The following is a 13,558-nucleotide window of genomic DNA, read 5'->3' as shown; positions in this document are numbered from 1 at the left end:
AATTCAAGGTTTTTCGCGCGCCCCCCGACCGGAAAAATCGAAAAAAATGATTTTTTGCCGAAAAATTTTCGAGTTTAAAATTTTGCAAGATTCAAAAAATTCAAGGTTTTTCGCGCGCCCCCCGACCGGAAAAATCGAAAAAAATGATTTTTTGCCGAAAAATTTTCGAGTTTAAAATTTTGCAAGATTCAAAAAATTCAAGGTTTTTCGCGCGCCCCCCGACCGGAAAAAATCGAAAAAAATGATTTTTTGCCGAAAAATTTTCGAGTTTAAAATTTTGCAAGATTCAAAAAATTCAAGGTTTTTCGCGCGCCCCCCGACCGGAAAAAATCGAAAAAAATGATTTTTTGCCGAAAAATTTTCGAGTTTAAAATTTTGCAAGATTCAAAAAATTCAAGGTTTTTCGCGCGCCCCCCGACCGGAAAAAATCGAAAAAAATGATTTTTTGCCGAAAAATTTTCGAGTTTAAAATTTTGCAAGATTAAAAAAATTCAAGGTTTTTCGCGCGCCCCCCGAACGGAAAAAATCGAAAAAAATGATTTTTTACCGAAAAATTTTCGAGTTTAAAATTTTGCAAGATTAAAAAAATTCAAGGTTTTTCGCGCGCCCCCCGACCGGAAAAAATCGAAAAAAATGATTTTTTGCCGAAAAATTTTCGAGTTTAAAATTTTGCAAGATTAAAAAAATTCAAGGTTTTTCGCGCGCCCCCCGACCGGAAAAAATCGAAAAAAATGATTTTTTGCCGAAAAATTTTCGAGTTTAAAATTTTGCAAGATTCAAAAAATTCAAGGTTTTTCGCGCGCCCCCCGACCGGAAAAAATCGAAAAAAATGATTTTTTGCCGAAAAATTTTCGAGTTTAAAATTTTGCAAGATTAAAAAAATTCAAGGTTTTTCGCGCGCCCCCCGACCGGAAAAAATCGAAAAAAATGATTTTTTGCCGAAAAATTTTCGAGTTTAAAATTTTGCAAGATTCAAAAAATTCAAGGTTTTTCGCGCGCCCCCCGACCGGAAAAAATCGAAAAAAAAGATTTTTTGCCGAAAAATTTTCGAGTTTAAAATTTTGCAAGATTCAAAAAATTCAAGGTTTTTCGCGCGCCCCCCGACCGGAAAAAATCGAAAAAAATGATTTTTTGCCGAAAAATTTTCGAGTTTAAAATTTTGCAAGATTCAAAAAATTCAAGGTTTTTCGCGCGCCCCCCGACCGGAAAAAATCGAAAAAAATGATTTTTTGCCGAAAAATTTTCGAGTTTAAAATTTTGCAAGATTCAAAAAATTCAAGGTTTTTCGCGCGCCCCCCGACCGGAAAAAATCGAAAAAAATGATTTTTTGCCGAAAAATTTTCGAGTTTAAAATTCTGCAAGATTCAAAAAATTCAAGGCTTTTCGCGCGCCCCCCGACCGGTAAAAATCGAAAAAAATGATTTTTGCCGAAAAATTTTCGAGTTTAAAATTTTGCAAGATTCAAAAAATTCAAGGTTTTTCGCGCGCCCCCCGACCGGAAAAATTGAAAAAAATGATTTTTTGCCGAAAAATTTTCGAGTTAAAAATTTTGCAAGATTCAAAAAATTCAAGGTTTTTCGCGCGCCCCCCGACCGGAAAAAATCGAAAAAAATGATTTTTTGCCGAAAAATTTTCGACTTTAAAATTTTGCAAGATTCAAAAAATTCAAGGTTTTTCGCGCGCCCCCCGACCGGAAAAAATCGAAAAAAATGATTTTTTGCCGAAAAATTTTCGAGTTTAAAATTTTGCAAGATTCAAAAAATTCAAGGTTTTTCGCGCGCCCCCCGACCGGAAAAAATCGAAAAAAATGATTTTTTGCCGAAAAATTTTCGAGTTTAAAATTTTGCAAGATTCAAAAAATTCAAGGTTTTTCGCGCGCCCCCCGACCGGAAAAAATCGAAAAAAATGATTTTTTGCCGAAAAATTTTCAAGTTTAAAATTTTGCAAGATTCAAAAAATTCAAGGTTTTTCGCGCGCCCCCCGACCGGAAAAAATCGAAAAAAATGATTTTTTGCCGAAAAATTTTCGAGTTTTAAATTTTGCAAGATTTAAAAAATTCAAGGTTTTTCGCGCGCCCCCCGACCGGAAAAAATCGAAAAAAATGATTTTTTGCCGAAAAATTTTCGAGTTTAAAATTTTGCAAGATTCCAAAAATTCAAGGTTTTTCGCGCGCCCCCCGACCGGAAAAATCGAAAAAAATGATTTTTTGCCGAAAAATTTTCGAGTTTTAAATTTTGCAAGATTAAAAAAATTCAAGGTTTTTCGCGCGCCCCCCGACCGGAAAAAATCGAAAAAAATGATTTTTTGCCGAAAAATTTTCGAGTTTAAAATTTTGCAAGATTCCAAAAATTCAAGGTTTTTCGCGCGCCCCCCGACCGGAAAAATCGAAAAAAATGATTTTTTGCCGAAAAATTTTCGAGTTTTAAATTTTGCAAGATTAAAAAAATTCAAGGTTTTTCGCGCGCCCCCGACCGGAAAAATCGAAAAAAATGATTTTTTGCCGAAAAATTTTGAAGTTGAAAATTTTGCGTGATTAAAAACACTCCAGGTTTTCCGCACGACCCCCGACCAGAAAAAAACGAAAAAAATGATTTTTTCCCCAAAAATTTTCAAGTTGAAAATTTTGCGTGATTCAAAAAATTCAAGTTTTTTCACCCGACCTCCGACCAGAAAAATCGAAAAAAATGATTTTTGCCGAAAAATGTTCAAGTTGAAAATTTTGCGTGATTCAAAAAATTCAAGGTTCTTCACGCGACCTCCGACCAGAAAAAATCGAAAAAAATGATTTTCTCCGAAAAATTTTCATTTGCGTGATTCAAAAAATTCAAGGTTTTTCAAGCGACCCACGACCAGAAAAAATCGAAAAAATGAATTTTTCCCGAAAATTTTTCAAGTTGAAAATTTTGCGTGATTCAAAATATTCAAGGTTTTTCACGCGACCCCTCGATCAGAAAATTCGAAAAAATAATTTTTTCCGGAAAAATTTTCAAGTTGAAAATTTTGCGTGGTTAAAAAAATTCAAGGTTTTTCGCACGACCCCCGACCAGAAAAAATCGAAAAAAATGATTTTTTGCCGAAAAATTTTCGAGTTTAAAATTTTGCAAGATTCCAAAAATTCAAGGTTTTTCGCGCGCCCCCCGACCGGAAAAAATCGAAAAAAATGATTTTTTGCCGAAAAATTTTCGAGTTTGAAATTTTGCAAGATTCAAAAAATTCAAGGTTTTTCGCGCGCCCCCCGACCGGAAAAAATCGAAAAAAATGATTTTTTGCCGAAAAATTTTCGAGTTTAAAATTTTGCAAGATTCAAAAAATTCAAGGTTTTTCGCAAGACCCCCGAACAGAAAAAATCGAAAAAAATGATTTTTTGCCGAAAAATTTTCGAGTTTAAAATTTTGCAAGATTCAAAAAATTCAAGGTTTATCGCGCGCCCCCCGACCGGAAAAAATCGAAAAAAATGATTTTTTGCCGAAAAATTTTCGAGTTTAAAATTTTGCAAGATTCAAAAAATTCAAGGTTTTTCGCACGACCCCCGACCAGAAAAAATCGAAAAAAATGATTTTTTGCCGAAAAATTTTCGACTTTAAAATTTTGCAAGATTCCAAAAATTCAAGGTTTTTCGCGCGCCCCCCGACCGGAAAAAATAAAAAAAAATGATTTTTTGCCGAAAAATTTTTGAGTTTGAAATTTTGCAAGATTAAAAAAATTCAAGGTTTTTCGCGCGCCCCCCGACCGGAAAAAATCGAAAAAAATGATTTTTTGCCGAAAAATTTTCGAGTTTAAAATTTTGCAAGATTCAAAAAATTCAAGGTTTTTCGCAAGAACCCCGAACAGAAAAAAAACGAAAAAAAATGATTTTTTCCCCAAAAATTTTCAAGTTGAAAATTTTGCGTGATTAAAAAAATTCAAGGTTTTTCGCACGACCTCCGACCAGAAACAATCGAAAATAATGATTTTTTCCGGAAAATTTTCACGTTGAAAATTTTGAGTGATTCAAAAAATTCAAGGTTTCGCACGACCCCCGACCAGAAAAAATCGAAAAAAAAATATTTTTTCCCGAAAATTTTTCAAGTTGAAAATTTTTCGTGATTCAAAAAATTCAAGGTTTTTCGCACGACCCACGACCAGAAAAAATCGAAAAAAAATGATTTTTTCCCGAAAAATTTTCAAGTTGAAAATTTTGCGTGATTAAAAAAACTCAAGGTTTTTCGCACGACCCCCGACCAGAAAAAATCGAAAAAAATGATTTTTTCCCGAAAATTTTACAAGTTGAAAATTTTGCGTGATTCAAAAAATTCAAGGTTTTTCGAACGACCCCCGACCAGAAAAAATTGAAAAAAATGATTTTTTCCCAAAAATTTTCAAGTTGAAAATTTTGCGTGATTCAAAAAATTCAAGGTTTTTCGCACGACCCCCGACCAGAAAAAATCGAAAAAAATGATTTTTTCCCGTAAAATTTTCAAGTTGAAAATTTTGCGTAATTAAAAAAACTCAAGGTTTTTCACGCGACCCCCGATCCGAAAAATTCGAAAAAATATATTTTTTGCCGAAAAATTTTCAAGTTTATAATTACAGCAATCCGCGAATCGACACTAGCAGAAGAAATAACTTGTCAAGTTCGACTCTACGAAACCTGCCATTCGTTCGCGTCCCAGTGTCGCTGTTAACAAAGGAGGCAGGAATTTAGGTCTGTTTATGGTGGCTTTAAGGCTAGAAGGCTTTAGGGTGAGAACATTTGATTAACCTTGCTGATTCGGAAACAATCAGACGTCTCTATATCAACTCTTAGGCATCTGGAGACGAACCCAGCGAAAGCGCAGACGGAGGACAGCGCCGAGCTCGAAGGAAATAACAGTAAAAAGAAGACAATAGAAATTAATCGTACAGTAGAGTGAGTAAATGAAATTTTCGTTGTTCGGGAGCTAAAGGCACTCAGTCGGTCGGACCAAGCCGGAACAAATCCAGCCGGAAGCAGTCAGCGGAGGTGTTCCGGGCCTTCACCATGCGCCCGTTGAGCAGTGCAACTAGGCAGGGTTGACAGAAACCGTGATATTCAGCTGGGATAAACCTGTGCCGTCCGAGCTGTGATATGATTGTTGCTATTGTTTGGATGTTATGGTAGGAAACGGGCCCATGAGCATATCAGCACATCCAGTGCAATTTTGCATTAGAACATCCCTTCGAGTGCATTAGCCTGAGTCGATTTGGGGTCATTTTTTTATTTTCCCAAACCCTGGGGTCTTAAAAGCTCCGTTTTGTAAAAAAAAAAACTTTTCCATAAATTGAACATTTTGTACTGAAAAATCAATATCATTTTTGTTTCTTCTGTGTAACAGAGCCTTTCAGAGCTTTCAGTTTTTGCGCCAATTTATAAATTTCCTAATGGAAATTTTCCGCAGAACAGCTTTGTCGAAGACCGTAACTTCGTATTTATTACACAAAAAAGTTATTAGGTGTTAAATGGGGATATGTCTTTTGGCATTGAAAAATAACGAATTCAATTGACATCACTGCTGGAGCCTAGCGAGGTAATGCATGACTAATTTTCATGCAATACTTAGCGAGGCTCCAGCAGTGATGTCAATTGAATTTATTGTTTATGAATGCGAAAAGACATTCCCCTGTTAAACAGCTTATAACTTTAATGCCTTATGAGATACAAAGTTACGGTCTTGAACAAAGATGTTCAGCGGAAAATTGTCTTTAGGAAGTTTACAGAAGAAACAAAAAAGATGTTGATTTTTTAGTACAAAATATTCTATTTTGCCATACAAACCTAAAAGTTCAAATTTATTCATGTAAACGTTACTGAAAATTCTGCTAAAAATCATGAATGAGTTTTAGACCAAGACAAAGCTTTTTAAACCCCAGGGTTTGAGAAATTTAAAAATGACCCCAAATCGACTCAGTCTATTGTGGTGGTAATTTTTTGCCAATCCGGAAAAGCTTTCTGCAGGGTGAACTCCAACAAAACTGTGTTGGAAAACTACTTCGAAATGATGAATATGAGCCTAATCAAATCTGGAAAATCAATATTGAGCTTTAATTTGGTGTTAACTGTAGGTTTTTTTTAATTCTTTTTTCTCAGGGATTTTAAATCAAGTAGGTTTATTCATCCCGAAGTGGAGCGTTTCAAGTAGTTTTTGGACTTTTGAGTTTCTGGTTTCTGTTTTCAGTTATAGTTGATGGATGAAGTTCGATGCTTTGAGAAAGCTGATCAATTTTTTCTCCTCGTCGGGGCAAGGGGCGAGGATTTGGCGGAGTGATGTAGGTAGGGAGCAAGATGATCTGAGAGATTGGTATGTCGAACAGGAAGTAAGTATATGTTTGATCGTGATTTGCACGTTGCATGATGGACATGTGTGTCGGGTATGTCCGATCCTGATTCTGGTTAGTGCTCTCCTTTCTGTTGGGCTGGGTCGGTCATTCCAAGTCTCCGTTGTATTCTTGATTTCCCGAAGTTTGGCTTGCAAATTCTCAGACCACTCGATGGCCCAAGCGTTGAGTATTTTGCTTTTCATGTGGAGCATTGCGTCCGATTGGGATAAGTTGATTGAAGATGGGAGGTTGGTGCCTTCGGAAGCTAAGCGATCAGCTACTTCGTTACCCGGTATCCCCGTGTGTCCAGGTATCACGCAGAAAGTAATGTTTCGGTGGGGGGCTTTATTGGAAATGGCATAGATCCATGGGTGTTTGACGTTGCCAGCGGCTATGGCTGATAGAACGCTTGCGGAGTCAAAGAAGATGACTGAGTCAGACTCCGATCTTTCGGTGACTTCAAGTAGAGCAAATGCTTCTGCACTGAAAACGGTACATGCTTCGGGGAGGCCATGACTCCTACTAGAGACTCCGTCGTAGATGCCGCAACCGACTTTCCCAGAGTTACTTTTGGACCCATCGATGTAGACGTGTGGTTGGCGGTTGTATTTGGTATGTATAAGTTGATTGACGTGTGGTAGGACCGTTGTTCTGGGGTCACCTGCTCGGATGTGTTGTTTAAGTGACATGTCGACTTTGGGTGGTTCGTCGTTCCAGTCTCGGACCTTGGGCCCCGGCCTGATGCATACGGTGGGAAGAGTGTAACCAACAGTTTGGAGCAGAAAGCTGTTAGTTCTTTTCACCATTAGTGAGTCGTTGTTCCGTCCATTTGCCATTGAGCGAATGGCTTTGGATGATAGGTGCTTTGCCACGAGGGATCGGAAAGGAACCTGCCCGCTCTCTGCCATGAGTGAGGGTATTGGGCTCGTGCGAAAAGCAGAGCTTATGAGTCGTACGCAGTTATTGAAGAGTGGCTCCAATTTGGTTTTCATTACTTCAGATGCCCTACTTACAAAACCAATGCCGTACAGCATGGATGGTATCAGCCATCCATGCAGGAAACGGAAAAGTGATTCGCGGTGGGCGAGGCTGGTCTTGTTGGTAAGTATTCGCAGGATGTTGATTTTGTTGTTGGTATTTTTTCTAACTTGGTTCAGATGGCACTTAAAGTTGAGTCGGTCGTCTAACCAAATACCGAGTAGACGAGTAGAGTGGGCAAGGGGAACAGTCTTGTTGAGCATGACCAGAGGGGGCAGGTTTCGGAGTTTTTTCCGGTTGGGCTCAAGATGTAAAAGGCTTGAGTTGTCGGGAGAAAACTGGAAGCCAACTGTGGGAGCCCATTTTTCAACCAGTTGGACTGCAGCTTGCAGCCATCGGCGCTCCACGGTAGCAAAAGGTGAAGAGGAGATGAGAAGGATATCGTCGACGTAAATGAAAGTTGAGATATTGGTGGGGATGGTCCGGAAAAGGGAGTTGATGGCTATAAGGAAAAGGGTGGGGGCGATGACTGAGCCTCCGGAACTCCGCCGTGGACGGGTTTGATTTGTGATCGGATTCCATTGATGAGTACGTGTATAGATCGGTCAGTTTGAAAGTTTTTTATGTAGTGCAGCATCCGGCCTCCGATGTTCCATTTGATCAGTTGGTTCAGTATGGCGATACGATCGACTCTATCGAAGGCTTTCGAAAAATCGAGGGAGAGGCATTCTAGGTGGTGTTGCTGGTTCAGGTGAGTGTCGAACAGGTATTCCAGATTATCGAAATAATCGTCGGTCGATTTGCCGGCTCGAAAGGCATACTGCCGAGGGTCCAGGAGTTGTTGTTTATCTATGTAGGTATGTAGACGGCGGTTGACTATTCTCTCCATTATCTTCCCCGTGCAGTCGAGAAGGGTAATGGGGCGGAAGTTGTCAATGAGATTTGGGTTCAGTTTGGGTTTCTGTATAGGGATTACAAGAACGATTTTCCAGCTGTTAGGTAGGGATCCTGCTGACCAGATGTTGTTGAGTATGTCTACGAATGTCATTTTCCCGAGTATGGATAAGTTTTTGAGGCAGGGGTATCCGATATCGTCTGGACCGGCTGAGAGTTCCTTGACTCTTCTGAGGGCGAACTCTAATTCGTTCATAGTTAGACTACTGTTGTAGTCTGCGTCATTGTTGTTTAGGTCATAATAAATTGGAAGCAACGTAGACTGTGATGGTGCTGAGATGGATGAGAAATGTTCGCAGAAGGAGTCGGCTAGTATAAGGGGGTCATTGGCGTATTGTTGGTTAAGTAATATGTGATAGGCTTCGTTACGGGATCCTCCGTTAAGGGTCTTGATTTTGGACCATAGGACTGTTGATGAAGTGTTGGGATGGATCTCCTCGGTGAACTGTTGCCAACATCTTGATTTCGCATCCCTGACAGTCAGTCTTCACGAAAACATGTACCGAGTTCAACTTGAGTGCGGAAATCCAGGCGCAAGTTTTTTCTGAACTTGCACACAAGCTTGTACTTGGGTTTAGTTCGAACCTGAACTCGAGCACATTTATTGTACTCGAGTGCGCGCCCCGATGTTCGTACCCTGGTTCGCTTCGGGTTCGTACCGAGTTTTGTACTCACAGTGGCTGGCTGAACTGAGATTGAATGTGTCTGCCTGTGTATGCCTGGGTGTTGAATGTGGTATGAATTATTTTCTTCAGTTAGTTTTTCTATCGTTTGTGCGTATGTAAATCAACTTAAATGCTGTTTTTTTAACATTTTTGGAGTTATGTATGGGGTGGTAAAACCGATTCAAATATATATGGTTGATTCTTAAAAATTGTTATGAAATTTTTTTGTCTGTCTGCCAAAAAAAAAGAAGAAAAAAATTTTACCGAAAATTTGTTTTTCTGGAACTAGGTTGTTTTTCAGAAAACCGGTGATTTGATAAAATGTTTGGAAATTACCATTGCAACTCTCGCTCCGCAAATCTCATAAAACAATGTTTATATTTCTGAGGCATTAAAAAATGCAATCATAAAATGGATAAATCATCGTAGGCGAGTAGAAAAAATGTAAAATTTTGAAAAAATTAAAGGAAAAAAAATGAAAAAATTATCAAAATGACACAAATGGAAAAACGACCAAACATTCAATATTCAAAATAGCTAAATTGACAAAAAAAGATGAAAATTAAAAAATGGCAAAAATATAACAAATGACATAAATGAGCAAAATATTAACCTTCCAAAGCTGTTCGCAAAACATCCGTTTCTGGGAAATTTGAGTTGCAGTTTGATGACGTTCCCCCGGCCGTAAATGTTATCCGATTTTTATGATATTATATTCATTATGTAGGTTATAATTTATTCAAGCTACTCAACATTCCAAAATCAAGGCGATATGTATTACAAGCTTTTAAGAAACTGGTTCAGAAAAAAGATAAAAAAAAACTATATTTTTAAAATACTCATAACTTGTGACAGCTTTTCTGTATTTGAATGTTTAATTGATGTTTGGACTTAACAAGAGTGTACATCTATCCGACGATGTTTAGATATGTTGGGATGCAATGAATGTTTTGACCGCCATTTAGAATCTTCCGCTTGAAAAAAGTCTTACTTTAAAAAACGACATCCAATTTTGGCTTTGCGTAGCTGTATTTCTTTTTTGAATGAACCGATTTTGATAAATTAAATTTTAGTTTTTTGTCGTTAATTTGGTTATCATTTTGATAGAACATAGTTGGTCTTTCAATAATCCCAGTTTTTCAGTATATTGGCATGATGTTCATATTGACCCGAACAACTTTGGAGGGTTAAAAATGACAACAAATATTTTCACTATGAAACTGACAAACTAGGAAAATAAATAAAACTCATAATTATTTAGAAGATTCGTTGGATGGATTTCATTGTGCTAACTTACCACTGGTAAGATGTTAGAAAATTGAAATACCTCATTTAATTGAATACCTACCAAATTGAGAATTACTTATATTTTTTTTATTTGTTCTATAATAAATTTGTTATATGAACTTTATAGGCCCTTTTAATACAATTTTTATAAATTGGTTTTTCAGTTGTATTTCGCATCATTTATTTATTATATTGATTTTTTACACAATTTCTTTATAGAAAAAATATGTTCATCATACTCAAAAGCTCATAACAGGCCGTACTAGATAATTCGAGTGTTTGTAGACTGAATTAGTCGTACGTGAAAAAATGTTTTTATCGTTCGTCTTTAAAACTTCGTTTAAGTTTTTAATCGTTTCATTTATAATTGATCATGATTCCATTTATTTTTAACTAATTCACATAAAAATGAAATCAATCATTTCAATGTGTTGCTCAGTTATATGGAAGTTGAAAGAAAATTATTGAAATAAACATCGAAACTATGCAAATTTTATAATCATTTTTCAAATGAACGATTGAAACTATTTTCATTTTGTTAAATTTTGAGATACAACAAACAGCGAATTGAAAAGCGAATTTTGAAAATAAAAAAAAAACGATTTATTTGTAATCAAATTTTTAAAAATTTCGGACTGCAAAACATTATTTTTGAACTTCTGTTTTGTACGTTGAAGGTGAACAAACTTGTACTGATCATCTGAACATCATTTTAGCGTGTTGATTTTTTTTTGTAAATTATTTATTGGAAACGGTAGGTGTTGATGATAATGATGAATTTATGAACGAAAAAACGATAAAAACCGGATTTTATTTCATCGACAGAAATTTTATTGATGGTTTTAGATTTGGATGGTAACATTATAAAATTGTTTGTTTTATACGGAACTCGAATGTTGTTATAAAACAAAGATTTCAAGTGATTATTTATCATAATCGGTTGAAAATTGTAGAAGTTATGGCCAAGGTTGCCAAAATCACAGAGTAATTTATAATTTCCGAGCTTTTCGAGCATATTTTCGTCACAGATAAAATGCAGTATTCACAGATTTTTGAAATTTGATATGTCTTTCAAAAAAAAAATTAAATCCATATTTACTTTGGGATGCTGACTCAAATTCATGAAAATGTTGTAAAGTTAACATTTTCGATATTTATTGTAAAAATAAGCATATAGGACTTTTTTTCAGGGAAAATCGTATTAAAACATTACAAAATCGTATTCAAACATTACTTTACGATAATAATAATAATATTAGCAATTTCAAATGATTTAACAAACCACAGCGAAAAATAGAGTTACTAATCTTAGTATAGGAAGAATAAAATATGGTAAATCTAACCCGCTTCGAACTTAAATTAATCATTGGCTTACCAGAAGGTCACTATTTTAACTAAGCAAAATCTGACCATCGGAAGGGGTTGAGATTGAGCCTCAAGCGTGAATGAGATAAAAAAATATTTTGCTCGGAAGATGCACAAAAAACAAATTTTTCATTAATAACTTTTTTCCCCACTAGCCGATTGATTATTTTAAATAATTTTCTCAAAGCCTAAATCAAGACAAATATTTTACCCGAAGACAACATCATGATTGGAATTGAAACAAAAAAGTTACCTAAGATGGTCAAGCGCTTACACTTTCCGCATTTCTTTTCCTTAATTCTGAACATGGATGCGCGCACACGGGTTCGCACCCGGGTTCGAACACGAGCTCGAACTTGTACCCTGCACTTTGAGTGCGGTGAGTTTAAATGGGTGCGTGTTGAACTTGCGCCTCGAAAGTTGTGTGCAAGTAAGTGCAAAAACTTGCGTGCACTTCGAACTCAAGTTGTACCGTGAAGACTGCTGACAGTACATCTGGTCAGTGATCGTGCTGTTTTGAACTCGTCCAAGGCGGTCAGTTTGAGGGGGCTGTCATTGGGGATTCTTTTGAGGGCTCGCAATTTTTTTCGCCGGTTCTTCAGGACGTCGCGCACCATCAGACCACCATGGGACGGAACATTTTCCGGGGATTCCACTGGTGCGGAGGATACATTTTGTGGCAGCTTCGATGATGATTTGCGAGAAGCATGACAGGGTGGTTGGTTTCTTCTGGGAGACGAATTTGTCTACGAAGAGTTGGTACTCAGGCCAGTCGGCTTCGGTGTATTTCCACCTTGGTCTGGTTGTAACTTTAGGGGACGGGTGTTGAATTTTTATGATGATAGGGAAGTGGTCACTTCCGTGAGAGTCCTCTAATACTTTCCAGTTAAATTTCGGTCCAAGTTCCCAAGAAACAAGTGAGATGTCTAGGGCAGACATTTCTCCAATTGTAGGGTCAATACGTGTGGGGTGGCAGTTATTGAGAAAGGTTAAATTTTTGGTGATTGCAAGGTTTTCCAGAAAAAATTCCCTTGTTGGAAGTGTAGGTGCTCCCCCATGAGGTGGAGTGGGCATTCGGGTCTGACATTACTACAAGCGGTGGTGGAAGCTGGGAGAAGAAATTCTCTAGTCTGTCGACAAAATCGTGGTAGAGCATTTGCGGGGGTATGTATAGGGAGACTGTAGGATAGTGCTGCCATCTATGAATTGAAACTGGAAAAAAGTGTGCTTTACTGAAAAAAAACTAAGTTTTTGAATTCCAACCTGTTTTTATCTGGTTCAAAATAAACCCAGAATATTTGTTTAATCATTTCACGTCATTTTGATGAAGAAAGTAAGTAGATTGGTAAAGAATTACAGCTCAAATTTCTTAATTCTAGAAGAGCTTCTTTAATCTCTTTAATCACACTTTTAATACCCTTGAAAACCTTTAGAATTCTGGAAAAAACCTTAAAATGCAGTTATCTATTCAAATAATTCGTATAAGCATTATTATTCACTTTTACACAGTAAACTTTTAGAAATAATCTTTTTTGGTTGAAAAACACAAGTGGTACTATTCTTATTTGGCAACCTTTTTTTCATATTTTTGGTTCCCAACGCCAATTGCTACGTCCGAAAAAGTATGCTTATGCTTGATTTAACCGTTAAAAAATTCAAAACAAACTGTAGAAGAAAATTTTGATGATTTACAGTCATTCATATTTTAACAAGCAAAACACATAGTGGTACTATTCTTATTTCGCTCACTGTATACAGTGCGTCCAGTTTTAAGATGAACTATGCTTTACCATGTTATTCGATTATCAAGATTCGATCTCAAGACAGTTGGGATAGAAAACAAAGATGCTTCGACTACGCTAAGGCTTGCTGGCTAATAAGGCACTAGGATTATAGGGTGAGCTCAACTTTTTATAATTGTCGTGGAAATGAGAACCATTTCCTCGGAAAAGCAAAAAAACATATCGTGCGCAAATGGTGTTCTGGATGTGACA

General features: G+C 36.8%; 1 protein-coding gene across 1 annotated transcript; it reads right to left on the bottom strand.

Moving 5' to 3' along the window:
• Window positions 1-6,173: 6,173 nt before the first annotated feature.
• On the bottom strand, window positions 6,174-7,151 carry LOC129752917 (uncharacterized). Its single transcript, XM_055748707.1, has one exon. It carries the CDS (start codon window positions 7,149-7,151, stop codon window positions 6,174-6,176), a length of 978 nt encoding a protein of 325 aa, XP_055604682.1.
• Window positions 7,152-13,558: the final 6,407 nt, after the last annotated feature.

This window comes from Uranotaenia lowii, chromosome 3, assembly GCF_029784155.1.
Source record: "Uranotaenia lowii strain MFRU-FL chromosome 3, ASM2978415v1, whole genome shotgun sequence".
In the NCBI taxonomy this organism is placed as follows: domain Eukaryota; kingdom Metazoa; phylum Arthropoda; class Insecta; order Diptera; family Culicidae; genus Uranotaenia; species Uranotaenia lowii.
This window is presented reverse-complemented; position numbering and strand designations above follow the sequence as displayed.

Excerpts from the sequence above, each read along its gene's own strand:
- LOC129752917 (XM_055748707.1), bottom strand. The coding sequence starts at position 7,151 with ATGGCAAATGGACGGAACAACGACTCACTAATGGTGAAAAGAACTAAC.